Here is a 27,373-nt window from a genome sequence, read left to right on the forward strand (position 1 = left end):
GTCCCATCCTGCTCATGAACCTCCCTTCCGTTGTTGGCCTGCTTGTGGAGTTAGATCTGCTTAGCCAGCCCCCACGATCACAGAAGCCAATTCCTTATAAAAAAATCTCTTAATATATTCAGCTTCAGCTCAGGTCATGACCTCAGTTTGTGAGTTTGAGCCTGCAGACTGCAGAGAGCCCACTTCAAATCCTGTCTCCCTCTCTCTGCATCCTCCCCGACTCTCTCCTCCCAAAATAAACATTAAAAACATAAAAATAATCAGGCTTCATCTGTCATGTTTCAAAATGAGTTTATTCATATTAAGTTCTTAAAAGGAACACAATTTGGGATTTACAGAGAGACTGATTACTTTTCTTGGTGAGCTCACCAAGCTAAATTTCATGTAAAGACAGGAAAATATCTGTTTACAGTAACATATGAAGCAACTTTCGTTACATAGACTTATTTTCAGATTGAATCTTCTTATTTAATTCTTGTCTCTAGAGAAATCCCAGAAACCAATGTTCACAAATGTTTGACTTAACAGATAAGCAAAGAAGTCTCATTGGGTTGGGTTTAGGAAATCTGGCTTCTAATCTTAGCTGTCCCACAAATAACTGGATAATGATGGGGAATTTACTTAATCTTTCAGAGCCTACTTCCTTATTCAACTAAATGCCTCCTAGAAGCTGAGTAGTTGGCAGACACTAGCAACAGAACAACAACCATAATGAAGACCGTCCATCCTTCACAGACTTAATGTCTGAAAGAGTGAGGGGCTTAGGCTAGATTACCTCTAAAACCAGTTTCTGAGATAACATTCTGTATTTAAATGGTATTATATTCATATTTTGTGGCCAGAGGTTAATACAATGATGATTTCCATTTGACCTTGAGAAAGCCTTGTGATGTATTAAATTATTTCCCAACATTGGTAAATCAAAAGCAGGTTTTTATATATTCATTCAGAAAGTGATTCAACTATGGAATGATGCATTTTAGCACTATGAAATCCAATGTATGGAAGTGATTTTTCCCAGCAGTTCTGTTTATTACAATTTTATAATTCTGAACAGATTCTCTTATCTGAAGTTTTTTCATGCATTCAGGTATTTTGCATGATGTCTGATGTGATCAGTAATAAAGGTTGCAATGAAGTAGTAGCTATGATCATAACCCTAGAAGACAAAAGAGAGAAACGTAAGATATTTTCCATGCAGAAACATCAAGGACATTAAACATCTCTCTCATGTCATTTAATTTGCAGTAAACAGTGAAAATATCACAGTATAAGGAAGGCTTATAATTGAAATCAAGTTTAGGGGCACCTGCATGGCTCAGTCGGTTAAGCATCCGACCCCTCACTTTGGCTCAGGTCATGATCTCATGGTTTTGAGAGTGAGCCCTGCGTTGGGTGTGGAGCCAGCTTACGATTCTCTTTCCCTCGGTCCCCGTCCCCAGCTCATTCTCTCACTTACTCAAAAAGAAATAAATAAATAAAGTCAAGCTTGTACTTCGATAAGACATTAACATCGATAAGACAGAAAATATTATAATACAAAATAAGCACACATAAACAATATAAAGAAAGGACACAAAAACACCCAAGTGGTCAAACATTGGGAAGTTAAACACAGCCATCAGAAAGTTTTGTTAAGAATTCCACTTTCTACACAATAAAAGTCTATCACATCATTATTTCAGGAAAAAGGAAAAATTCATTAAACCCAGACATCTCTTAGCAATAAGCCACAACAAAGAAACCGTCAGTAAACTGTTTTGAAAACAATCATGAAACAGAGAGAAAATGTAATATGCCAAGCAGTTGAGTTGAAATGAATCTCAAACTATCTGGTCAATTAAAACCACTGACATAGGGGCGCCTGGGTGGCTTAGTCGGTTAAGTGTCTGACTTCGGCTCAGTCATGATCTCAGGGTTCTTAAGTTCGAGTCCTGAGTAGGGCTCTCTGATGTCAGTGCAGTGCCTGCTTTGGATCTATCTGTCCCACCCCCTCTCTCTGCCCTGCCCTGTTCTCTCTCTCACAAAAATAAATAAAAAAATTTAAAAATACCCCCACCGATACAGGTCAGTGGAGAGGCAATGCCCCAAGGGGCATCCTGAATATAAGAAGAGGCTTTTGAGAGGAAAAAAAAAAATTAAGGTGGTAAGAACCCAAGGGGGTTAAACAGCAGATAATTTGGGGGCAGTCTCCCTTCCAAAACACAATGAACAAGCTGAGTGGAATAAACTGAAAGGATGATTTTTAAGATTTTTAGCTTAATCTTGTGAATGGTCTCTAATGGGAGAAAATGGGAATTTTCCTAGGCACTTAAGAACCAAAAAGAGCCCTAATAAAAATATCACCTGGGTTTCAAGGAACAAGGCACATCCCTAAGGTTTTGTTGAATCCATGCTCCCCATCTCTTACTTCCAGAGGTACGCAGTGCACATATCTCGGAAACAGCCGCTAACAAAGAGTTCTAGTTTAAAGTCATCAAAGCAACACAAAAGCGCTGTCTATTTCCTGTGGCCAAACCACAGAAATGAATCTGACAAGGGGCACCTGGGTGGCTCAGTCAGTTGAGCGTCCGACTTCGGCCCAGGTCATGATCTCACGTTTGTGGGTTCGAGCCCCACGTCAGGCTCTGTGCTCACAGCTCAGAGCCTGGAGCCTGTCTTCGCATTCTGTGTCTTCCTCTCTCTCTGACCCTCCCCTGCTCATGCTCGCTCTCTCTCTCTCTCTCTCAAAAATAAATAAAAACATTAAAAAAAAGAAAAAAAAAGAAATGAATCTGACAGGAACATTGTCAAAATTAAGGCTGACCTCTGGAATTATTTGGCTTCACATTTCTCAATGATTAGATGAGGCCCGGTTAATTAGTTTAATTTAGAGCTAAAGAACAATTTCTACGTAGAGAGATTTTCTCCCATTAGAGACCATTCACAAGATTAAGCTAATTCCACTTGTGGAATTCTTAACTTGTTACCAGGTTAAACAGGCCCATGATTTTCCACCGACCAACCCTGGGAAATATAGTACCAAGTAGTACCTGCCGGTTTTTAGCAGATGAAATGATGTATCGGGTTGAAAACAGGCACAGATACAAGGGAACAGGTGCCCCAAGCCGTTGTGCTGCTAGGTCCCTACAGTGACTGAATATGCGGTATTTTGATGCAGTTTCACAGATGTTTAATGCCTTGCACAATTTCAGGCACATAGTGGGTGGCCACTATTATTATTGTTATTATTATTATATTAGAGGCGTCCTAGGGTAAAACAGTTACAGTTTTGAGCTCTCGGGGGTGTACTGCAAAAATATAGTATATTTTATCTAAAAAGCAAAACCAATGTCCTTAACTTCCATAATGATATTTCACAGATGATCCCCCTTTATGAGAAAATAGAAAATGCCTACCGTGACACACCGAGAAAGACTTAAAGCAGGAGGACACATTTGAACTCCTGGCATTCTGGTACACCGAAGATACTTACATAATTTGAGCGAACTGTGTCACTCCTGACTAGTCTCGCATTCTGTTTACCGATACTGTTAAATGGGGCTGGGTCCTTTCATCAAGTTCTTTGAATGGGTTTCGTTTGGTAGGCAGTTTGTTCAATTACATATTTTCAGCAACACTTGAAAGAGCCTTAGTTTCCTCTTCTACCTCCCACTTTACAGAGAAAAATCATCAGTAGCAAAACTCTCTCAGAGTATAAAAATAAATGAACACATTTCTTTCATTCTTCACTCGGCTCACAAAAGCAGCAATGCCCCAGCAGCTATGGAGAACATTTGTCCTTATAAACGGCAGTGCTTTCCTACCTTTTTTCCAGACCCGATTAGAAAGGCACACATGTGAATCCCTGGGTTATTCAGTCTCTTCAGAATACAAAGAAGACTGTAGAAAGGTGGTCACTTGGTTATTCAATAAGCACTTCCCGAGGGTCTGTGTGCTGGATCATCGTGCTGAGTATGAGATGTGGGGAGGTGTGGGAGCTCCCTGCACTTCTGGAATTCTGGGCCATGTCCTTACTATTATCTGACAGGCAGCGCAGAGGCCAAAACCACCTAAGAATCTGCAAAAAGAGCCTGAGACTTGAAGAGGTAGTATATAGCCTTGCTCCAATGTTGTTTCTGGAAGTTTCCATTAGGTCACTGAAATTTTCCCCTCACAATGTAACTTTGGTAACTGAAAATTAGACAATGAGGCTTCAGGGTAAGATCTGATCTTTGTATACTATCAGGACTCTGCTCTCTAGTGCTTTTTCAATTTAGATTCACTGAAGCCAAACACAGAAAAAAGAAAAATTCTATGAGGTGACAATCATACAAATATTGCTATGTACCCCACTTAGCTCTCAGTTTTTTTTCTGAGAGTAGATAGTGTATAAAAAAGGACTCTGAGCAAACACCAAAAAGAAGTAAATAAAGTTGGGCAGATCATGTACATGATTGTAATAATTTTGTCTCTCTCTTCTCGGTTCACATACTTCTATATAGATCCCATATTTTTTTAGCTTACTTAATTCTTCACCACTCCCATTTCATAAAGAAATACAGTTATATTGTACTTGTAAGCAAATGATAAAGCAGGTAAAACTCTCAGACTTGAGGTAATAACTGAAGTCAGCGGAAGTTGCCTGAAAACCTGAAAGCAACTTCGCCGAGGCTGTGGCCAGTCATGTCCACTCACTTGTTCATCAGTTAGAACACGCCCCCACGAAACCTGCAGACTGAGGTCCCTGCCGGAAGGACAGTGAACGAAAAACTGCTAGAGCTAAAGATCGTGGCTGGTTATTTCAAATCTTTCTCCTGTTTTTTTTGTTTTTAGAACTGAATGTTTTGTCTTGACTCCTCATTAAATACACCCAACTATGTTTTTTAGTTGCTTAGGATATAAGCATTTCAGAAATAAAAAGTTTCTTTATTTTTTCCCCTCTAAGAATTTCATCAGTGTTTTACTTCTACAAACTCTACAGAGATTTTTCAATCTCTGTTGCAGGATGAAACTTTGTTGTTGGTGGGAACAACACGATTTCCTGGCAAAGCCTCGCAGGGCAAGAAGAGGCATCCAACATTGCTAGCGCCAAGATATCATTTGGAAAGAAATGGTTGGTTATGTTACTTATAGCTATGGTTAATACAGTTAAATGCACCTCTTTATAATCAAATCAGTATTTCTCAACGTTGGTTATTGATCTAAAACAGGCAATTTAAGTGATTAAATGTTCAAGTGTTTAATCTAAGCAAACCCTATTCATTAAAGATGGACACTCAGAGGGAAGATGGAAACTCAGATCTAATATATTGGTTTTTGACATATTTTTCCACACGATATAAAAATATATTTATATAAATTGTTCATATGTTCAAAATATTAAGGAAATTAAAAACACAGGAAGATTGTTCAGATCCGTTGCGTAAGTCAGACAGAGAGGAGGCTGTGCACAGTGTCTCCCTGTACTGACTAATCCACCCCTCTGTGCTCAGGAGCACTGCTCCCCGTGCTTGGGACTGGTCAGACGGATGAGAGGAGGACAAATATTTTCATTCAAGTGACCTTGCTTTTAAATCTGGTTCTCCTGTGAACTAGTTGTGCACCCGGAATATGTAGGTTCCTTTTCTGAGCCCGTACAGTAGGTGGACAGGAGCCCTGTATGAAAACCCACAGGAAACATCGCCCTAAATGGGGGGAAAGCTTTTCCTCGAAGATCAGGAACAAGACAAGGTGCCTACTTCTGCCACTTCTATTCCACACAGTACTGAGGTTCTAGCTAGAGCAATTAGGCAAGAAAAAGAAAAAAGGCATACAAATTGGGAAGAAAGAGGTAAAATTATCTCTGTTCACAAGTGATGTGATCTTCTATGGAGAAAACTCAAAAGTCTCCAAAGCAGCAGAATACAGAAGCAACACACAAAAGCCAGCTGTATTTCTATCACTAGCAATGAACAATGTAAAAAGGAAATTATGAAAGTGGCTATAGGATTCCACTTGTAGGAGGTACTCGGAGTAGTCAGACTTACAGAGAAGGGAATTATGGTTGGCAAGCATTGGGGGTAAGGAGGAATAAAGACGTAGTGTTCACTGGGTATAAAGTTTCAATTTTACAAGATAAACGGCTTTTAAAAACGGACAGTGGTGATGGCTGAGCAACATTCTATTTATTAGCAAAGGTGTGCACATTTGAGAATAGTTAAGATGGTAAACTTCATGTATGGCACTCTGCCACAACAAAAGCTGAAAAAAAAAACTGATGGAGAGGATAGGAATGGTCTCTCATGTGGCCACATAAAAATAAACTGACTTAATGCTGTGAAAACATTTTGTAAAGCTGTAATGTACCACATTATACACTGATCTGTAAGGACGCAGGTCCGATCGGGCCCTCCCCACCGGGCCTTCCCAGCCTTCCCGGAGCCGGCGGAGGTGCACTGCTGCGGTGGAGCTGCGCCCGGCAGCCTTCCCCTGTACTTAAAGGGGAAGGCGCCGGCTTCTCCTGAAAGGGCGCACCTTAAGGAGGGACAACTCCTGCGGCGCCCAATCGGGGGAGGCTGGCCGATACCTTTGACCTTTCTAGAGGCGGGCCTAGTCACGTCCCATGTGGGGGTCCTGGGCCCACTCTGATTGGTCAATACTCCAACTATTGTGACTGGCTCCCACAACTGCCAGTATTGAAGGGGGGGGCAGGGATTGGATTGCTGTACACCTGTCATCATTTCCTGTAACTCCCCCTCCCAAAGGCATAAAAGGCCCTGCCCTGCCTTTGTTTGGGGCTCTCTCCACGTGGCCAGCGGGTCGGGTGGAGACTGTGAGCCCAAGCTTAAGCTTGTAATAAAGGCCCTGTGCTTTTGCAGGTGTGACTCGGTCTCCCTAGCAGTCTCTGGTGCTTGTTTTGGGGTGATTTGGGAAGATTTTACAAACTTGGGCACAACAGATCTAGATGTATTTGGACATTTATCATCATAATTACGTATTTTAAATCATACGTGTTTGACACATTACCCTTGAACATGAATAAAAATATTTTTAAAAATCATAATCATTGTGGGGCATCTGGGTGGCTCAGTCAGTTGAGGGTCTGATGCTTGATTTTAGCTCAGGTAATGATCTTAGGTCGTGAGATTGAGCCCCGTGTCAGGCTCTGTGCTGAGTGTGAAGACTGCTTAGGATTCTCTCTCTCAAGAAAATTAAATAAAACTTAAAAAAAAACCACACTTGTAATTTAGTGTTCACTTTCATCCTGAAATATTTTTATATTCCAAAGCTTATAATTAAGTAATTTTTTAAAAACAAAAGCAGAATTCCTTTAATTATAACTGTATTAGCATAGAGTCAGGTTGAGTAATGGATAACCAAAAGTTTTTTAGTCAAGGAAAACTTGCCAACCAAGTGAAATTCAGTAATTCTTTTTTTTTTTTAAATGTTTATTTGTGAGAGAGAGCTTGAGTGGGGAAGGGGCAGAGAGAGAGGGAGACACAGAATCTGAAGCAGGCTCCAGGCTCTGAGCTGTCAGCGCAGAGCCCGACACGGGGCCTGAACCCCCACACTGCGAGATCATGACCTGAGCCGAAGTTGAAGTTGGACGCTCAACTGACTGAGCCACCTGGCACCCACCCACCCCCACTTTTTTTTTTTTTTTTTTATGTAAACACAAGGGCTGCCCTGGCCCAGAAATTCAGTGATTCTTCTTAAACAAGAAATACCAAGCAGCACAATGGCTAGATTAGCACCTAACTCAAACCATATAAAGCGCATATGTGTGTGAGACACACAGTTCACAGCCTCTGAGGCTAAGGTGTACATGAAGTGAAGAGCTTATTCTTGTTATTTACTGTGAGAACAGGCACACGTGTAAAGAAAGACGTATCCAGTAATGTTGCAAATCTAGTACTATTCAAACATGAACCTTCTTGTTAGTCACTGGTGCTACGGCTGGCCGGACAAAAAATTATAAATACTTTTCACTGCCAAAGGCTTTCCTTTTCTATGGAATTTGGTCTTAGACATCATAAACTTAATCAAAAGTCTTTCACTTTAAGTGTCTTATAATAATTTAAAAAATATCTTACTAGGGGTAGTTCTCCAAATTCCAAAATATAAAGTATTATAGAAACTTGCCTTTTTTTAAAGCATTTGTTTTGAGACAGACAGAGAGAGAGAGAGAGAGAGAGAGAGAGAGAGAGAGAGAGAACAAGAGCATGTGAGTGGGGGAGCAGCAGAGGGAGAGAGAGGGGTGCATTACTGGCGGAGCCCCCTGGCACCTCTGGAATTGTGCTTGCTTATAGTTACTTGGAACAAGCTGAGGTTTCCTGGGACTCACCTCTTGTAATCTAAAAACAACGGGGACTTTCTTTTCTGTACAGGCAGCTATGAAGTTATCAGGTAGTAACTGTCCATCTGAAAGGAACTGGTCCTCTTTCCCTTGGTCGATTAGTATGTCCAGTTGAGAACCTGGGTAAGACTTCACAAGATGGGTAGCATCATAAGCCTAGAAAAAGAAAAATGCTGAAAAGTAAATTTGAAAGTACCCAGAAAGATATTCTTCAGAATCAACTTCAGTAGAACCAAATAGAAATTTAGTCAGTTAAGCTCTACGGCTGATAGATCAGAAAACGCTTGCCTGGTTTTTATTTACGAGGTCCTCAGAATTCTATGTCCCAGTTATAGCCTCTTTTCTAGGCAGTCCTGGGTCAGTGGCAAGAACTCTGAATCTCAGCATTCCTCATGGTATAGCTTTTTTCATTCTGAATCTTTGAGGTTCTTAATCATCTCTCAACTCCAAAAGACAAAAATAAAATCATATTTTTTCCTTTATGAATCTCACAACAGTTGACTCTTTCTTCTAACTCCCTCCTATTTTTCTATTTCCAAATATTCTCTATTTCAAATAAATAGTCTATATTGTTGTCTTTTCTTTTTGGCTCTAATTTCAGACTTAAGTATATTCAGCCTTCTCTTTTATGGTCTGTTGAATAGCACCAAATATATGCTATCCCCATGAGCTTTCAGGAAGATTTAGTTTAAATAATCTGAAGCATATAAACAACTCAAATTAATGCTCTCAGGAGCTGTAGAACTTTATATTTATTATCCACCTTTAAGTATTCTTGATTATTTATATATATTCACTAGCCACAACTTCTACATGCAATCAAGACAGACAAAAACCCAGATTTCTCTTTCTAAAGTATCATGCTTCTTTAATCTTGTAAGGAGAGCAGAAGGGGATTTATAAACCCAACGAGTTCTAAGTTTGGTGATTTCATAATTCTCCATGGGCTCCATATTCCAACAGTAAATTAAATAATCGCCTAAACACAACATAATTAATATAGTAAAATCTATTGCCGCTTGGAGAAAAATTATAGATTCCTTTATAGGTTACCTGTGCCTCCCCCTCTCCCTTTCTTTCTCCCAACCGATGGGTCTTTTTCTCAATGCTTCTATGAGACCCTAAGCCCCATGTGGATGGGAAAGGTGATCACCTTTGTGACATAAGACCTCAGAGCTCCACACAGGCTCTGCACTGTGGCAGGGATTGAAGTATGTGCAATGCTGGCTCTCAAAGTACCGAAGAGTAATCATGTTCTGCATCTTCCACTATAATAAAAATCTAAGCCTAAGCAAACCACGATTCTAATCTCGTGACTACAGGATTAAGCCTCTGACTTGTTAGAATTTCGATGACCAATCTTAACTAAATTTGAGTGGGTGAATGACCTGGAACACACAACAGGAAGACAAGAAAGTTCTTCTCTCCCTGCCGACCAAAGTATTTCCTACTTGTTAACATGCATATGATGATGGGTGCATTTGCGAAATTTTCAGACTCTTGGTGAAGTTCGCAAATAGTCTATTTCTGCACAAAAGTCAAATGAGTCTTGAGAGAAAGTGCCATTTTTAATTTTCATTTTGAAGCATCTGCTCCCATGCCTGAAAAAGCAATCTTGCTTTTGGGAATGTTCACATAGATGTACATTATACAACATCTATTTTTAAAGACTTTTAAGTCTGGAATTGAAAATCTCAGTCTGAGATGCTGGAATCGAAACAGATACGTGAAACAATTAAAAGGCCAGACTCACAGTTCCTCTTGTACAACTGAGCACATGGTTAAGAGGCAAATCTAAATATAGTGATAAACGTGGTATTTTTTGGTAATGTTACTTAAGAAATAAACATAAGTTAATCATCAGGAGAAAAAATGTAGTCTCAGAATGTTTGCCACAATTCAATACAATTAAAAAAAGGATTTTTTTTTGCTATTATGTACATAATAATAATGTTAATTATTTTTAGCTCTGGATCTTTGAGTGAACTAGGAAGATAATGTCTGTGGAGTGTAGCTTTTTCACAAATTTGAAAAAGTAAAAATGAACATGAAGACAGCCTTCCCAGTACCTACCTTCCATTTATTTTGATCTGTTCCCAAATATCCACTAAAGGCTTTTTTGCCCCAAGGACAGAGCACTGGGTTGCAAATTGGAGCAAATGCTGACACAGACTTCAGAAACAAAGGAAATTAAAAAAAAAGTTATATTTAGCAAAATCCAACAGAAACAAATCTTTCCAACTTGCTTAAAAACTCAAAAGTTAATTTGCAACTGGCTTATAAACTGGGTATGCTACAAAAACTATTCACGAACAATTTTCTGTGGGCTGTCTTGTGCGTGGAGCCTAGGCCTCCCGTGTGTTCTAGAATGCTAGTTAACCATAGGTGCCAACATAATGGAAAGCAATACATTACATTTTCATTAAATAAGGCACAAATGCAAGTTTATGTTCAGACTTTCCATTTTTTCCACTTAAAATTAATGCGCAGTAATATAAAACAGTTTGTGCCTACTTTTGTGAACAGGTTATTAAATCTGACACACATTCTTTCTATTTAACAGGGCCAAGAAAGCACTGAACAATGCCCTGAAATATGGCAGAATTTTAATATAACACAATTTTGTGTTCTAAGCAATGTTGCCTGCCTGCCTGCCTTCCTTCCTTTCTACTTATTATTTATCTTGGGAGAGAGAGAAAGAGAGAGAGAGAGAGAGAGAGAGAGAGAGAGAGAGGGAGAGAGAGGGAGAGAGAGGGACAGGGCAAGCATGAGTGTGCAAGCCAGGGAGGGGACAGAGAACCCCAAGCAACTTCTTCTCAGCACAGAGCCCGAGGGCTCGATATCACGAACTGTGAGGCGTTTAACTGACCAAGCCCCCCAGGGACCCCTATGTAATGTTCTTTTTCCCTGGGTAAGCCGCACAGATGGAATCATTTTGTTTCAAAACACTTATCACTGTAGGTTTATCAATGTCTACTACCTTTTTTTAAAGGACGAAAAACAACTGAATTTGATTTTCTCCCTTATTATCAGTTTGATAATAAACTGATTGCCTATGTATAAAAACATAAGACTATTTTATTTATTTATTAAAAACCTTGCTGCCAAGACTTGAATTAATTCAACTTTATAGCAAAGCCTATTAAAAGAAAAATATTTGATGCTGCACTAAGAAACTGCCATAAGAAATATTTTCATTTTTCAGTGGCACGCCTGAAATAACTAAGAAGTTCTAGGGGAAGGAAATGGATTAAACAAATCGTGGGGTGTCCAACAGCCCTGTGATTTTAAAGACAGAGGCAATCCTGAGCCTATCATGGCTTCAGCATTTCCTTCTTCAACACTACGGTATACACTGCCAGTCACACATTCTACACGTGGTGGTTATTCCAACCTGGCTCATTGAAAACAGCAACAACAAAAAGTAAATGATAGAGTTTCAAATAAATGAATGGAAAGACTGAAGATGTTATCTATCAGTTATCGTGCAATCCATTTTTTATCCAAGGCACTGAGAAGAGAGAAATCATAATTTTTACAAACCATGAGTATCTTCTTCCCTCAGAACATCGAAGTCAAGTTAACAAATATATTTCCTGGGAAAAATATATATACTGCCACAGTAATAAGAATAAGCTTTTCGGGGGGAAAAAGCTGAGAACAACCACAGTTTGAATAGAAGCAAGAGAAATTGTTTTACAATAGTTTTAGTAGATCAAATGTAATAGGATTCCTATACTTCTGATTCTGGAGCATGGAACTCTGTGTTTAATTTAATGCTCTTCCCCTACAGCCCACTCCCAACACTAGAAGAGTTTAGTCCCAGCACTGATAACAATACCCTAATATCACTCTTTGAGAAGTTCCTAACTGATATTATGCAAGAGAAATACTGGTCACTGGAACCTCAAGTGATCTTACTTTGTACTTTCCAGGATTCTTCAAAGCACAAATCAGAGCTCCATGGCCTCCCATTGAATGGCCAAAAATAGACATCCTTTGGGGGTCCACTGGAAAATTGGCATTTATGAGTTTGGGAAGCTAGAGAAAATTTAACAGTATGACAAGGGGTATGAGAAATAAGTTTAGACTTTCCCAAAATTATATAAGATATTACACAATTAGTACTTTCAAGTCAGTCTTACAATAGTATAAACTAATAAAGATGGAAAATAAAAATCTCAAGTAGACAAGGATTCTTAACGTATCACTGGTGAAAACATGGTACATTCTTCTCAGAAAGCAACATGAAGATGATGCAGAAAGAACCTTTACAATGTCTAAACTTTTGGTCTAGTAATTCACTTCTTGGCAACTATTCTAAGGGAAAAGTCCTTAGGGGGGAAAATGATTCATAAAGACAATCAATTCAATAAAACTTAATATATATGCAAATATATAAATATCCTACAATAGGAAAATGCAAATTATTACATAATATTATGCAATTATTAAGGTTATGTTAGAATTAGAGTATTAGAAAATGTTTGTTTTATACAATTAACAAAAAGGACATGATACAAAATTTTTACAATGATAAGAAAACTTGTCAGAAAAAAGTCTGGAATATACCAAATATAGTTGTTATTTGGAGTACAGAATAGTGGGTGGTTAAAATTTTATACCACTGAGTTTTTATGATGTATATATTAACAATTAAAATCATGGAAAATTTAGAAAAATGCATAAACTACACATAAATATTAATAGAAGCAGTGGTTTAACTACTTTTCCTTTCTAACTAAGTCTTCATAAATCATTATAAAATATGTCTGAATGAGCCAGCTGCCATGGAAATGCAAAGTTTTTTTAATATATGGTTTTCTTTGTATCATCTGGGTGCTATATAAAGGTGTCAGCATAATTATTACCCTCTCTAGAATTGTACTCAATGTTAACTTAAACCATAGTAAGACTATTGTACAAGTAAACTTTGGAATGTTCACTAAGATAATAAGTATGTGCCAAATGGATTCAATACTACCACAGCCTACCTTAAAATTCTCAGGACCAGAAGGAGTCTGTGTCCCAAACCAAACTACTGGCAATCATCAGTTAGGAAGTACAACATAGACGAGATTACCTCCTCCGTCACATAAGAGTACATTCTGTAGTTAGTTTTCCAGGGATCCTCAGTGGCGTCCACGTAAAACCCAGCACCGGTGCCGAAGTCCCAGCTCTCATCCTCTCCTTTAATACTGCAGCCCCCTAGCAAGGGAAATGCTGTGGGTTCACCTACTCCGTAGTGATGACCCGTATTTAGTAACACACTTTTAAATGAATCTGAAAGTTCATTTGCAGCTGAGCTGTTCACCAACTATTGCAGGTCTCTGCCTTTTGGGGCACATACTTCCTGGCCCTCTTGTCCCTGAATGGGGCTACGTGACTAGTTCTAGTCAATGAGGCTTGTGAGGGAAGGCCCTTACAGGCTGGGGAATTCACTGCCACGGTGAGGCACACAGACATTCTTTGTGAATGAAATGTTCTCCTATGTATCTTTTTTTTTTTTAGTTGTTTTTAAAGTTTATTTAGTTTTGAGAGAAACAGACAGAGAGAGGGTGTGAGCAGGGGAGGGGCAGAGAGAGAGGGAGACACAATCCAAAGTGGGCTCCAGCATGGAGCAAGCTGTCAGCATGGAGCCCAACGCGGGGCTCAAACTCACGAACCGTGAGACCATGACCTGAGCTGGTTGGTTGCTCAACTGACTGAGCTACCCAGGTGCCCCCAAATTCTGAATATATGAATCTTCACTGTTCACCTGTCAAAGGGCTTATATCCTCTGTCCTTCCGAATGTGCTGAGATTACTTCCCTGATGACCCTCCCCTACTACCAACACTTCTTTGCAAGGGAACGGAGACAAGATGCTTGTGCTGAGTTCACTATCTTGCACTGGGGATGTCTCCTTATGTATTTTGGAGTCACTCCTTCATGTTTCCCCTATTTATTCATCCCCCAAAGGGACTTTCTTATAAACTTTTAAAGTTTATTAGGTTTTATTTTTTATACTTGTGAGTAGCTAAAAAGCCAACTGAGACTTTTTAACTAGAATTACTGTAATAAGTAATTTCAGGGAAATGACCTCTTTGTAATATTCAGTTTACTCATCCAGGAACATGCCATTTTTCCTTTTACTAAAGTCTTTGTTTATGATCTTTAGTCGGTTTTGCAATTCTTTTAAAAAATAAATCTTCATATTTTTAAAGTTTACTCCTAGGCACTTAACATTTTTGATAGTACTCTGAATTACATTTTTTTAAAGTAGTCTCCACAGTTACTGTGAAGCCCAATGTGGGTCTTGAACTCATGACCCTGAGATCAAGACTTGAGCTGTGATCAAGAGACGGTTGGTCACTTAACCAATGCTTAGCCTCCCAGGCGCCCCTGAATTAAATTTATTACATTTCTAGTAAGACCTGTCTTGCTTTGGTGTATGTCCTGCGAAGGGAAATGCACTACTTCCTAAGGCCAGCCACTTATCTTCCTGACAGTTTTACCTGCCATTTAAATTCCACTTCCAGGGGCGCCTGGGTGGCTCAGTTGGTCAAGCATCCGACTTCGGATCAGGTCGTGATCTCACTGTTCGCAGGTTGGAACCCTGCATCAGGCTCTGTACCAGCAGCGCAGAGCATGGAGCCTGCTTCAGATTCTGTGTCTTCCTCTCTCTCTGCCCCTCTCCCACTCACGCTCTGTCTCTCTCTCAAAAATATACATTAAAAAAATTAAATAAAAATAAATTCTATTTCCTGACACTTCTGGAGTCACAAAGTTTTAACTCTCTGATGGACTGAGTTTTCAAATATTTGATATTTTCATTTCTCTAATGTAAGCCTTCTAGTTATTATTTATATTAAAATTAATACATGTTTTCCTGGATGACTGATGAAGAACAGATGAGAAAAAACTTAGTTTTCATGTGACAAGACAGTTTACCTATGGAATAGAGAAATTTCTTATGCATAGTATGTTCTTTTGGCACCAGTGCCGATATGATATATTAACCAAGTCGCTCAATCTCTGTTTTGAAGTGTCTTCATCTATAAAATGGAAATAGCAAAACTGTCTGTTCTCATAAGAGTGATGTCATGAGTAAAATTCGCAGTGAGGAAAATATATAGCACAGTATTTTATTATCATGGAATCACCTGAAAGACTGAGATAATAGCAAAAATATGAAATCCACTGTATAGAACGTGAAGATTTATACCCTTACGAGGAACGTCAGAAACGAGAGCACTTACGAGGGCTGGTGTCAGGGGCAATGACGACAAGGCCGTGTTCTGAGGCAGCTTGATGGAAACCAGACTTGGATATGAAATTTTGTTCCGTGCAAGTTAAACCTGAAGGTTAGAAATAGTGTTATCTCATGCTATCCTGTGGAGAGCTGGTAAGCTTTAATCCCTGTATAATATGGGAAAACAAGCTCACTTACTATTATTAAGAAGCTTTTTTTTTAAAAAGAAATAATTCTAATGAAGATAATAAAGTTCCCTTTCTCATAAAATTTACAACAGTATTAATCAAGAACTGTCCTAGGTTAATGTTCCCATAGCTGTCCTTTCAAAGTTCCCCTCTAAAGTTAATTAATTACTGAAACCCTCAGGACCAGATGTATTCGGGAATCAGGAGTTTTCAAACCGGAGAATGGCAGTATGGTGTATAAAGTAAATGTTCTCTCAACCCCACGGGGTGCAACGAACACGTCAACTGAATGTGTTACTATTCCTGCATCAAAGCATAAATACTCACAATAAGTCATCATAATACTATAAATATCATAATTTTTATATGAGTAGTCCTCAGCTACAAATTTCTGCCTGATCATCTTTGTATTCCTCACTGATTTAAAAGACAAATGGTCGCCATGTACCTTCCTTAAATTTTAGCCCATTTTTACAGCTGTTTCTTTCATTTTTCCTAGCTATATATAGGCTTTTCAGGCATGTGATAGAAGAGATGACTGAGTTTTCTTATTATAGGAGCCTATTACTATAATGATGTGAGCATGACCAAGAATAAACTGGCAACAGATGGTTGAGCTAAGTACCACCCAACCTAACACCCCTTTTCCAGTGGCCCATATCCCACTACATCTGATGATTAGCAACATCAAAGCTTACTAGTAGGTACGACGCAGTAAGAATTAACCACGAAACACTTTTATAGTTTCTATTTATCCCCTAACAGCCAGTGCAGGGACGTATGAAGTAATTGCTAATGAAGATTAAATTCATAAATAATTACAAGATAGAAAGTGACAAGCATCATTGTAGAAAGTGTTATAGGAGTGTGAGGACATACCTATTTTTGCTAGTCATGGAGGAGAACAAGGTCTTTGTTTGTCCACCATGCTCCTTCCCCGTACATCTTCCAGAAATACTGGAGCCGTATCATGGTGGAGACCTGACCCCAATACTGATAAAAGCAAGAGTGCTGACCTTAATGCAAATGTGTTCGGAGGCAAGGGAATACTGTGAAAGGAATGGGTTCTGGATTTCAGGCAGCGTCTCATTCTAAAGACAGTACTCAGCCACTTACTGCCTAACCAAAATTAGGCACATAACTGAATATTCTGAGTCTCCCCTCTTGCATTTGAAAAATGGGGATAATACTGCGTATGTTTCTCTTACACTGTGGCTGTGAGGATTAAATGTGGTAACGTATAAAGCCTGAACTGTGCCTCGGACACAGTGTACAGTGTCTTATTCTTAGGAAATGTCAGTGTTTAGAGACGAGAGAAAAAAAATTTTTTTTCTAGTCAGAATGCAAATTCCTTGATTAATGTAGTAGGGAATAAACTGTACAGTCCTAGAAATGAAGGTAATTCTTCTAGCAGAATTATTCTCACAAGTATAAAGACAGTTACGAATTAATATCCACCAGATCAACTATATTTTCTATGAAGAGCTTTGGGGGGTTTTTTGGTTAACAGCTTTATGGAGGTAGAATTCATATGCCGTATGAGTGTACAGCTCAGTGATGCTGGTATATTTACAATTATGGAACACTACCACTATCTGATTTTAGAGCATTTCTATCACCCCCCCAAAAAAAACCCATACCCATTTGTGGTCACCCCCGATTTTCACCCAACCCTGCCTCCATAGCCCTAGGTAATCACTTTCTGTTTTTATGGATTAGTTTATTCTAGGCATTTCATATAAATGGAATTTAACAACATGTAGTCTCTTGTGAATAGCTTTTTTCACTTAGGTTTTCAAGGTTTACCCATGTTGTATGTAATATCTATAAGGACTGCATTACTTTTTGTTGTTCAACAATATTCCATTGTATGGATATACCACACTTAACTTATCATTTTGTTAGTTGGACTTTTGGTTTGTTTCCATTTTTTTTTTTTTTGCTATTTATAATAGCAAATGTATAATGGAATAGACATTTGTGTGCAAGTTTTTGTATAGACACCTATTTTCTTCAAAATCTTTTACAATTTTTTTAAATGTTTACTTATTTTTGCAACAGAGAGAGACAGAGTATGAACAAGGGAGGGGCAGAGAGAGAGAAGGAGACACAGAATCTAAAACAGGCTCCAGGCTCTGAGCTGTCAGCACAGAACCTGATGTGGGGCTCGAACTCATGAACCGGGAGATCATGACCTGAGCTAAAGTTGGGACATTCAACCAACTGAGCCACCCAGGCGCTCCTAAAATTTTTTTTTTTAATGTTTATTTATTTTTGAGAGACAGAGCACGAGCAGGGGAGAGCCAGAGAGAGATGGAGACATAGAATCTGAAGCAGGCTCCAGGCTCTGAGCTGCCAGCACAGAGCCCAATGTGGGGATTGAACTCACAAGCTGTGAGATCATGACCTGAGTTGAAATCAAATGACTGAGGTACCCAGGTACCCTGGACACGTATTTTCAATTCTCTTGAGGATACAGCTATCCTGATGACTTGGGAAAGATTCAAACCACACCATCAGGATCATCTTTTATAATTTCAGTTTGGATGTTCTAATTTTAGTGAATTTATTAATTTTGGAAATAAAACAATTGACATAAATCCTTCTGTCATTGTTTCCCTTCAACCTATTAGGAAATGAACATCCTGAAATTCTTTTGCCATTATTTCTCAAGTATATTGATCAGACAATCTTACTTTTTTAGAAGAAAATCAAGCGTTGATTTCCAAGGTCTATCTGTTCTTCAGCAGCTCACTAAGAAAACTGTGCTATCATGTGATGTAAACAAAACTTCTAATTTTTATACTCAGATGATGGGTTTTTATAGATTCAATTCTGCTTAGGGATTTAGGGCCTTATTATTATAGTACCTCTTACATAATACCCTGGTACTTCTGATCTAGGTTACTTTTCTTTCAGCCAAGAGATAGGACTCCAGCAGCTGCTGCCAGAAACAAAATGCAAAAAGAACGCGAGAAGGACTAAATACAGTGTGAGGCTACGAGTCAGAAAACATTTTCACTCTGTTAACTGGTCTTGGGTAATATATAACTTCTGTGGGCCTATAGGATAGTTACCTATTGTCCAAGGTCACCTTCAGCTATACAATACTATGTTTCTAAAACAAACATGCAATTTTGTTCTTCCTTTTGCTTTTGGCAATACCCGTTGTTCTTCTAGCAAAATCAGTTTGCTCTTTTCAACCACAGAAATGGGTTGTTGAGTTACTAATCACATAAAGCACTTAATTTTTTGTCTTTTATTTATTTTTAAAATTTGTACCTTTTAAAATGAAACATGTATTTTCATTTTAAAAGATTGGTATTTGGGGCTTACCCTTGGTAAAACGTATATAATTGGGGATTTATTAAAATCAAAGATATAAGCCATTTTAAGGTAACAAAAAGAGCACGCTATGATATAATTTGGTTTTTATGGAGTCTTTCCTTACAACGTTTGCTTCTAAAGATAAAATACCAACAACATCTTGTGAAAGAAGTTAGCAGGAAGGTTCAAACTCCTGGTGGCAAAGCCTTACTCTCTCATAATCCATCCTAGAATCTTTAATATTCACTGATTAAGAGGCTTTAGTATTCTTTTTTAATTTCCCAGACTGTTGCCAGAGAAGACTGGTAGAGTCCAATTAAAACATTCTAGAGAAGCCTATAAGAAGTTACTTGTTGGTAGTTTCTAACTAGTTTATTCAGGGTACTCTGGTTTTACCTAATTTTGTTCTATTTGAGTGTTAAAGTCTCTACAGACCTCAGAAGTTCTTAGGCAGGAACAAGTTAAACAAGTAACTTTTTTTTCTTTTTTAAAAAAATATTTATTTATTTATTTTTGAGAGAGAGAGAGCACAGGGTGAGGTGGCAGACAGAATCACAAGCAGGCTCCATCCACACTATCAGCCCAGAGCCCGACCTGGGACTCTAACCCACGAACCATGAGATCATGACCTGAGCCAAAGTCAGATGCTTAACCAACTGAGCCACCCAGGTGCCCGAATAAGTAACTTTTCCAAGCTCTCGTCACTGAGTCCAGAATTTTTCATTCTCTGTTAAATTACTTGGTTTAATTGTAAAGGAAGTGAAATAAATGTAATTCAGTAGGGCTGACGTCATTCTCAGGACACAGTAAGAGTTGACTATAAGAGGCTCCTAAAGTCTTTTATAAATGGCTCAGAAAGCACACCAGGATATTAAGATAAAAGAGTAAGATGAACCAGTTAAAAAGAAAAAGAAACTCCTTCCAAAACTTACCAGACAGCCAATACAGCGCAGGGCACTTTCCAGTTTCTGCCTTGGGTGGCAAGTAGATAGCAAATTTCATTTTGCAGTTCAGTTCAACACTGTAATTTTAACAGCCACAACAAAAAAATCAATGCCTCAGAGTGGTTAAGATAGAAACAGAAAAATAAGTGTTTTAATGTACAAAATAAGTGACTCTACCAGTATTTAAGGAATATATCTTGGCCCTTAAAAAAATGGGGCCTATTTAGCATACTAATCTGTTAGTCGTCTTTGCTGTAGATGGCATAGAAGTCACTTGGGGGAATGAGGGGAATAAACTAAAAGAATAAATGTAACAGCCTCGATGTAGCACTAATATTACTAAAGAAAAATTCTTTGTTTCTCAAGAGATATATAAAAAACAAATCAGCTTTTATAAAAAAATGAATTCTAAAGATCTTAAATTATCTGTTTGCTCAGGGGCACTGATTTCAGTGCATCTTTAATTTGTACCACATCTTTAATTTGTTGTTTGTCACTAATAATTATGATAATCACTCATATCACAAATGAGTTAATTTTGATAAAATCTATATTTTTCCAAGTAAACAGTGATTTTGTGCAACAGTGATCTTTCAGGGCCTATTAAGGAAACAGAATGAGAGATATCTGAAACTGTATTTTCTTCGTAATTACCTGTCATGTTCAAAAACTTTCTGCAATCCTCCAAAGCACTTGTTACTGGAAATCTGTTTCAATGCCATTCTTCTCCTATTAGTAAAGATTAATCTCATTAATTTCTAGAACATTTTCTTTAAAAATCTGAAAAACTGTTTTCAGATAAAATGACCAAACACAACTGTTTTTCACCTAGAATATTTTTTTGCACGCTAATTTTCTCTGATAAACATTAAAAAACGGACTCACTTTCATGCACACAATTGTAACTGTTATGCACTTTAAGAAACTTTAGTATTTCGGTATTCCTTACTATTTTGTCTAATTTATTAACAAGCTTTTTTTTTTTTCTTTTTCTGGACTGCCCCAAATTCTTCTCAGAAAGAAGAGAATAAAAACGGGCTACTAATTAACTACTTTAGTTTAGAAGATTAAAAGCTGCCAGGGTGCCTCAGTCGGTTAGGCGTCCAACTTCGGCTCAGGTCACGATCTCATGGTTCGTGGATTTGAGCCCCGTATTGGGCTCTGTGCTGACATCTCAGAGCCTGGAGCCTGCTTTGGATTCTGTATCTCCCTCTCTCTCTGCCCCCACCCCACCCTGCCCCTGCTCATGTGTACTCTCTCTCTCTCAAAATTAAATAAACATAAGAAAAAATTTTTTTAATTGCCAATACTTTACTTGTCAACTCTAACAAAGGAATCAAAGAACTGGTATTACTGATTATGGCTGGTTTTATTTATTTTTTTTTTCCTGTCTGTATTTTTAAATTTTATTTATTTATTTATTTATTTATTTTTAATTTTTTTCCCCATAATATTTTATTGTCAAATTGTTTTCCATACAACACCCAGTGCTTCTCCCCCACAAGTGCCCTCCTCCATCACCACCACCTCTTTTCCCCCCTCCCCTTCCCCTTCAACCCTCAGTTCATTCTCAGCATTCAATAGTCTCTCAAGTTCTGCATCCCTCTCTCTCCCCAACTCTCTCTCCCTCCTCCGCTTCCCCTGGTTCTCCATTAGGTCTCTCCTGTTTTCCTGTTAGACCTATGAGTGCAAACATATGGTTTCTGTCCTTCTCTGCCTGGCTTACTTCGCTCAGCATGACACCCTCAAGGTCCATCCACTTTGCTACGAAGGGCCATATGTCATTCCCTGTCATTGTGATTATGGCTGGTTTTCAAATGGGAGGTAAATGATGTAACAACAACCGTTTTGATACCACTAAGTGAAAACACTGCCCGAGCCCTTACAGCGTGACCGTGACCGCCACTCTGCCTAATGCTCACCCAGATCAAATTCCGCGTCCCAGGGGAGTTTTCCTGAGAAGGTAACGCACAACTTTTAGATCAACAATTGTCCTTTTAAAACATATATGAATTAAAAGTGCAGCTTATCATTGGGAGACTTTGAAATTTGGTAATTCTTTTCTCTCCCACAAATCTTTTAAGTGTTCATAAAGCATTTTAAACTTAAATGGCAAAACACCACATTATTAACTTTGAATGATACCCCAAAAAGCTGGAAAACCGTCGTTTCCAGACGTGCCCGTTGAGCGAGGAGGAACCTTCTGATTTGTATCTCTCAAGGAAGGATTCCCTTCCCCTCCTTATTACAGGCCAGCCAAACACACTGAATGGGAAATCCAGAAACTGGCAGCAGGGATTACCACTCTAGTCGCCTTCTCCATGAATACGTTCTACGTAATTTCTACTGCCAATCTCAGTTCTAAAGTATGCTGATCGGTCGTAGTGTTTGGGTCACTCTAAAAAAATACAATAATCTTTAAAAGTTAATCTTGGAAATGTCTTTGCAAAATTTTTTAAAAATTAGTTTAAATCCCACCTTTTAGTAATTTCCTCAGTAAATCCAAACACTTAGCTTTGCATTGGAAAGCTGGGATTTGAACCAGGAACCCTGACGTCAGGGCCTCTACTCTGCCGCTATGCTCTGTGTCCTTGGAGGGTCTTCAAATACTTTCTTTATTAGACACTCTGAGATGGACTAATTTTACAGGATTAGGGTTTATAGTGACAGAGACATTACCTTCTATCACAGGTTTATGCAGTTACAGATCAACTTTCAACAAATTCCTTACAAATGTTATAATTAGTTAACTTCAGCTATTCTTATTCATGATCCTAACTTACATAATACACTAACAAAGACAAATGCATAATTCTAGCATATATACATAAAAACAAGGAATAAAACTTTTTTGCTGAATTATTCTGTGAGGATGGCCTATTTTCTTAAATTTTGTATGGATTGTCGGCTTTCCCAGACCGTGGTACACTGAGCAGATATTTAGTATATAAAGAGATAACTAATAATTACTTATTAACTTAATGAGTCATTTATTAACTTCTGACTACCAACTTTTAAAGTCAGCTTGTCCTTATCTTTATGGCTCTATACATTATTTACTTTAGTAAACCACAACTAATCTATTTCCTCTGCTTTTTAAATGTTCTTAAATTAAAATTCAAAATCAAATAGTTTCCATTTGGCCAAAGAAAACCAAGCTAAGATACTGTTTTGTTTTGTTTTTTTAATTTTTTTAATGTTTTTTATTTATTTTTGATACAGAGAGAGACAGAGCATGAAAGGGGGAGGGTCAGAGAGAGGGAGACACAGAACCGGAAGCAGGCTCCAGGCTCTGAGCTATCTGTCAGCACAGAGCCCGACGCGGGGCTCGAACCCACGAACGTGAGATCTGACCTGAGCCGAAGCCGGAGGCCTAACCGACTGAGCCACCTAGGCGCCCCTAAGATACTGTTTTTTAAACTGAAAGAATAAGCCGAAAAAATAAAATGAAAGCTTTTCAAGTATTTTCCCCTAACCACCCATTTTAGAAATTATCTTGGATTACAAGTCAAGAAAACGATTACACTCAATAAAAAATATGACCTAAGCTAAGAACTAGATACACTCTGATACATGAAATAATATACTAGGTGATTACAATTTTCATTAAAATTTTTTCTATGTGAAAAATAACATTTTCAGCTAAATTATTAAGATTTCTCATCCAACTTTCAAAGTAACACGTAAGAAATATAAATTTACCTGACAAAATGCTACTTGCTTTGATGTCTGCACCAAAGGACGGATGATCCTAAGGGAGGGGAAAAAGAGCACGTGGTTCAGAAATGGGACACTTTTCACAACAAAGGTTATACAGACATGTACAGTGCACTACACATTCTCAACAGAAACGTTTTCTTCTCTTGAGGCTGGTGACTGTCTATCCGGGATTTGGCAGCGTGGGAGCACCGGCACGTCACCTCAGCCCTTAATCCAATCACCGTAACATCTATTTTGCCACAAGGTCTGATGTTCAGTCCAAGACTTTTGGTGGACTGGCCATATTGGTTTTTATTTGGTGGGTGGTGGTACACTTCTATTTGTTTTCTAAAATAGCTCTTTCAATAAACTTTTATGGCATGGGAAGAAAAAACTTCTTCTGGACTAAGATTCCAATGGATTTTTTTCTATTTAGTTAAATAGAAAAAAAGGCATTTTTTTTTTTTAACGTTTATTTCTTTATCTTTAGAGAAAAGCCCAAACAGGCTCTTTGCTGTCAGTGCAGAGCCCGACTTGGGGCTCTATCTCATATGAGATTATAACCATGAGCCAAAATCAAGAGTTGGATGATTAACTGACTAAGCCACCAGGAAAACCCAGAAAAAAAAAGTTTTAAAGTATAATTTAGGGGATGCCTGGGTGGCTCAGACGGTTAAGAGTCCGACTTCAGCTCAGGTCATGATCTCATGGTTTGTGGGTTTGAGCCCTGCGTTGGACTCTATGCTGACAGCTCAGAGCCTGAAGCCTGCCTTCGGATTCTGTGTCTCCCTCTCTCTGACCCTCCCCTGCTCCCGCTGTCTCTGTCTCTCAAAAATAAATAAAAAACATAAAACAAAATTTAAAAAATAAAGTATAATTTAAAAGTATGAGATATAATCAACTGCTGAGAGTGAAGAAAACACGTGGAAGCTAGAAGAGCGGAGGAGATATAAAGCCTGGGCTGGCTGGCTAAGAGGTGTAGAGAGAACTTGTCGAGCCGGGAGAAAAAATGCAGGGAAGAGAAGGGGACTTCAGGGCTGCTGGGTGGGACTGTCCAGAAAGGATGAACTGCTGAGAAACAATGACGGGCTCACGAATGATGAAGTGACTGCGACACAGTAGGAAATAAACAGAAACACAGTGCGTGCACACATGGAGGCGTCATTTGTCTGCTGGGCATCTTATTTAATAGGTTCTTGAACATATTTTGTAAGAGAAATAGAGTGAAAGAGTAGGGCAGAATAACACAAAACAACCCTTTCCCAGAAAACCCACCAACAAAAACAGACAACAATTTCACGGTGCCAGTGGGAGGTAAGCAAATTTTCCTGGAAAGTCAATGAAGTGAACATCAATATTCTTCAGAAAATAAAGGTTCTCTCAAGTGCACTGCCGAGCCAATCAGCAAAAAACTATTAAAGAGAAATGGTCTATTCACAAAGCATCTGGTCTCCCAAAAGGTCACTCTGTCAAACCTTAGGCTATCTGCTATCCTTCTCCAAATATCTGTGTTCTTTGTACTTTTACCCATTCTTTTCTTCTTCTGATGAGTCTCAGAAGGTGTCTCTATATCTCTTTCTGTGTTTTTGTTCTTCTCTCCAACTCTTTCGACTTTGATCCATTTCTTCATTTTCCATGTGTCCCACTGCACTGGGTCTTACGACCTACACGGGTCTCCCCAGCAGCATTGGATTATGACACTGCTGACCATCGCGTCTCTGTTCAAATCCTCACCTCAGAGAGAACTCAGGTTTCAGGTTCTCCCACTTCTTCCTCTCTCCCCCTTTTCTCTTCACCACACGTACTCTTTTCCTAACTCCCCATTCCCTATGTTCTAGGTGAAAGAATCTAAATCCTTATCTCTAGATCGAATCATTCTCCTGCATTAGTGCCAGAATTTAAATGTCTTGCTGGACCCTTCTTCCAAGATATGCCACCAGCTAGTAAAACTCAGCACCTCTGGGGCGTCTGATGCCCAGATGCTCAGTCAATGAAGCATCTGACTCTTGGTTTCAGCTCAGGTCATATCTCCTGGTTTGTAAGTTGGAGCCCCCATCAGGCTCTTCACTGACCATGAGGGGCCTGTGTAATTATTTTTCTCCCCCTCTATCTTTGCCCTTCCTGCTCACTGTCTCAAAAAATACATAAGCCATAAAAATTTTAAGAAAAAAAACCCCTCAACACATCTAAAATGAAGCGTCTGTCTCTCACTTTCAAATCATTTTCTTTCCTTTGCCTCCCTTTTCACCCATGCATGTCTGTGTGAAATGTCTTATAATTACTCCATTGAATTCTCACTGCAACCGTCCTAATTATACACAAGAAATGAAAACTTAAGCTGTTCCTGTTTCTTTCTTTTATGTCCCACTAAAATCAATCCTGCATGGAAGCCTAGGGCTTTAATGTATGTACCTTACTGCTTAGAGGATACCTATACATTACGTATTCAGGCCTAACATGGTCTGCATGCAGCTGTTGTCATTTTGATTTATTTTTTATTTTTAAAAATTGTGATAAAAACACACCATAAAAATTGATTATCTTCACCATTTTTAAGTGTATAATTCAGTACTTTTTAAAAATGTTTTATTTATTATTGAGACAGAGAGAAACAGAGCATGAGTGGGCGAGAAGCAGAGAGGGAGACAGAATCCGTAGCAGGCTCCAGGCTCCGAGCTCTCAGCACAGAGCCTGATGCGAGGCTGTAACCCATGAACTGTGAGATCATGACCTGAGCCAAAGTCAGTCACCTAACCGACTGAGCCACCCGGGACGCCCCAATTCAGTACTGTTAAGTATGCTGTCACTTTTAAAAATATGGTTAGCCTGCCCACATTAACTAACAGAGGAAAAATTCTGGCCATCTCCAGGCCGCTGTTAAAGGTGTAGGGTGAATCCAACTCAAGTCATTGAAAATGAAAAAAATATAACTAATATATATAATTAATTATATATATTCACATATATATCCACATATATATATTCAGGCTTGATGCCATTAAACTTCATAAAATTGAAACTATGAAGAAATGTTATAAAGGGTTAATAAAGAGAAATAAAACTCCATATACACTTTGGTCAAAGCGCTCGCTGACCCCTGAACGGGGCGCTTGCTGGTGCTACTAGCGCTTTGGGGTCTGTTTCTCGATAAACTGGGTACACATCCACCTCGTGCAGTGGGGAAAGGGCGGGGAAAATCTATGCAAAAATGGAAAGCGCTAAATAAACGCAGCGGAGACCGCAGGCTCGAGCGCCCCATTCTTGGAAGTTCGCTGAAAGAAAGGGATCCACTCAGCACGAGGCCCGCGTCTGCAGCCAAGGTCTGGCCTCCGTGCCCCAGCGTTCGGCCTGCGGCCTCGGCTCGCATGCGGGATCCCGGCAGTTTTCGCGATCAAGCCTGCGGCGCCCGTGGCCTCCACGTCCTCCCGGACCAGGCCCCGCCCTGTCGCCGATGCAGTCCGAACCGCAAGCAAGCCGAGGACACCCAGGCCTCGGCCCAGACACAGTCTTACCTCCGGGATTCACCTTGGTAAGGAAAGAAGTGGCGGCTGGAGCGAAAGGGCGGGGCCTCATCATGGCCGCCGGGGCCCGCGTTCGGGTCAGCCCATACTTGACCACGCCCCCGTCGGGCCCGCCCACTTTCGGGTCGGACCTCCCGTGTCCCTT

At 39.1% G+C, this 27,373-nt stretch overlaps 1 protein-coding gene across 1 annotated transcript; it reads right to left on the reverse strand.

The window, feature by feature from the left end:
• Positions 1 to 272: 272 nt before the first annotated feature.
• ESD (esterase D) lies at positions 273 to 27,373 on the reverse strand. Its single transcript, XM_029938585.1, has 10 exons — positions 27,220 to 27,373; positions 23,711 to 23,759; positions 20,663 to 20,737; positions 19,997 to 20,085; positions 15,557 to 15,655; positions 13,401 to 13,525; positions 12,239 to 12,358; positions 10,391 to 10,489; positions 8,306 to 8,473; positions 273 to 1,159 (listed from the first exon to the last, which is right to left on the reverse strand). Exons 3-10 carry the CDS (start codon positions 20,728 to 20,730, stop codon positions 1,079 to 1,081), a joined length of 849 nt encoding a protein of 282 aa, XP_029794445.1. The 5' UTR covers positions 20,731 to 20,737; positions 23,711 to 23,759; positions 27,220 to 27,373; the 3' UTR covers positions 273 to 1,078.

This window comes from Suricata suricatta, chromosome 4 (genome assembly GCF_006229205.1).
Source record: "Suricata suricatta isolate VVHF042 chromosome 4, meerkat_22Aug2017_6uvM2_HiC, whole genome shotgun sequence".
NCBI lineage: Eukaryota > Metazoa > Chordata > Mammalia > Carnivora > Herpestidae > Suricata > Suricata suricatta.

Bases quoted from the DNA above. Each gene is read 5' to 3' on its own strand.
- ESD (XM_029938585.1), bottom strand. From the start codon at position 20,730: ATGGCATTGAAACAGATTTCCAGTAACAAGTGCTTTGGAGGATTGCAG. The intron at 15,656-19,996 runs GTAAGTTTTGGA...TCTAACCTTCAG, and splicing joins TGCGCTGTATTGGCTGTCTG to GTTTAACTTGCACGGAACAA. The intron at 12,359-13,400 runs GTAATCTCGTCT...AATTTTCTCTAG, and splicing joins ACTCTTATGTGACGGAGGAG to CTTCCCAAACTCATAAATGC.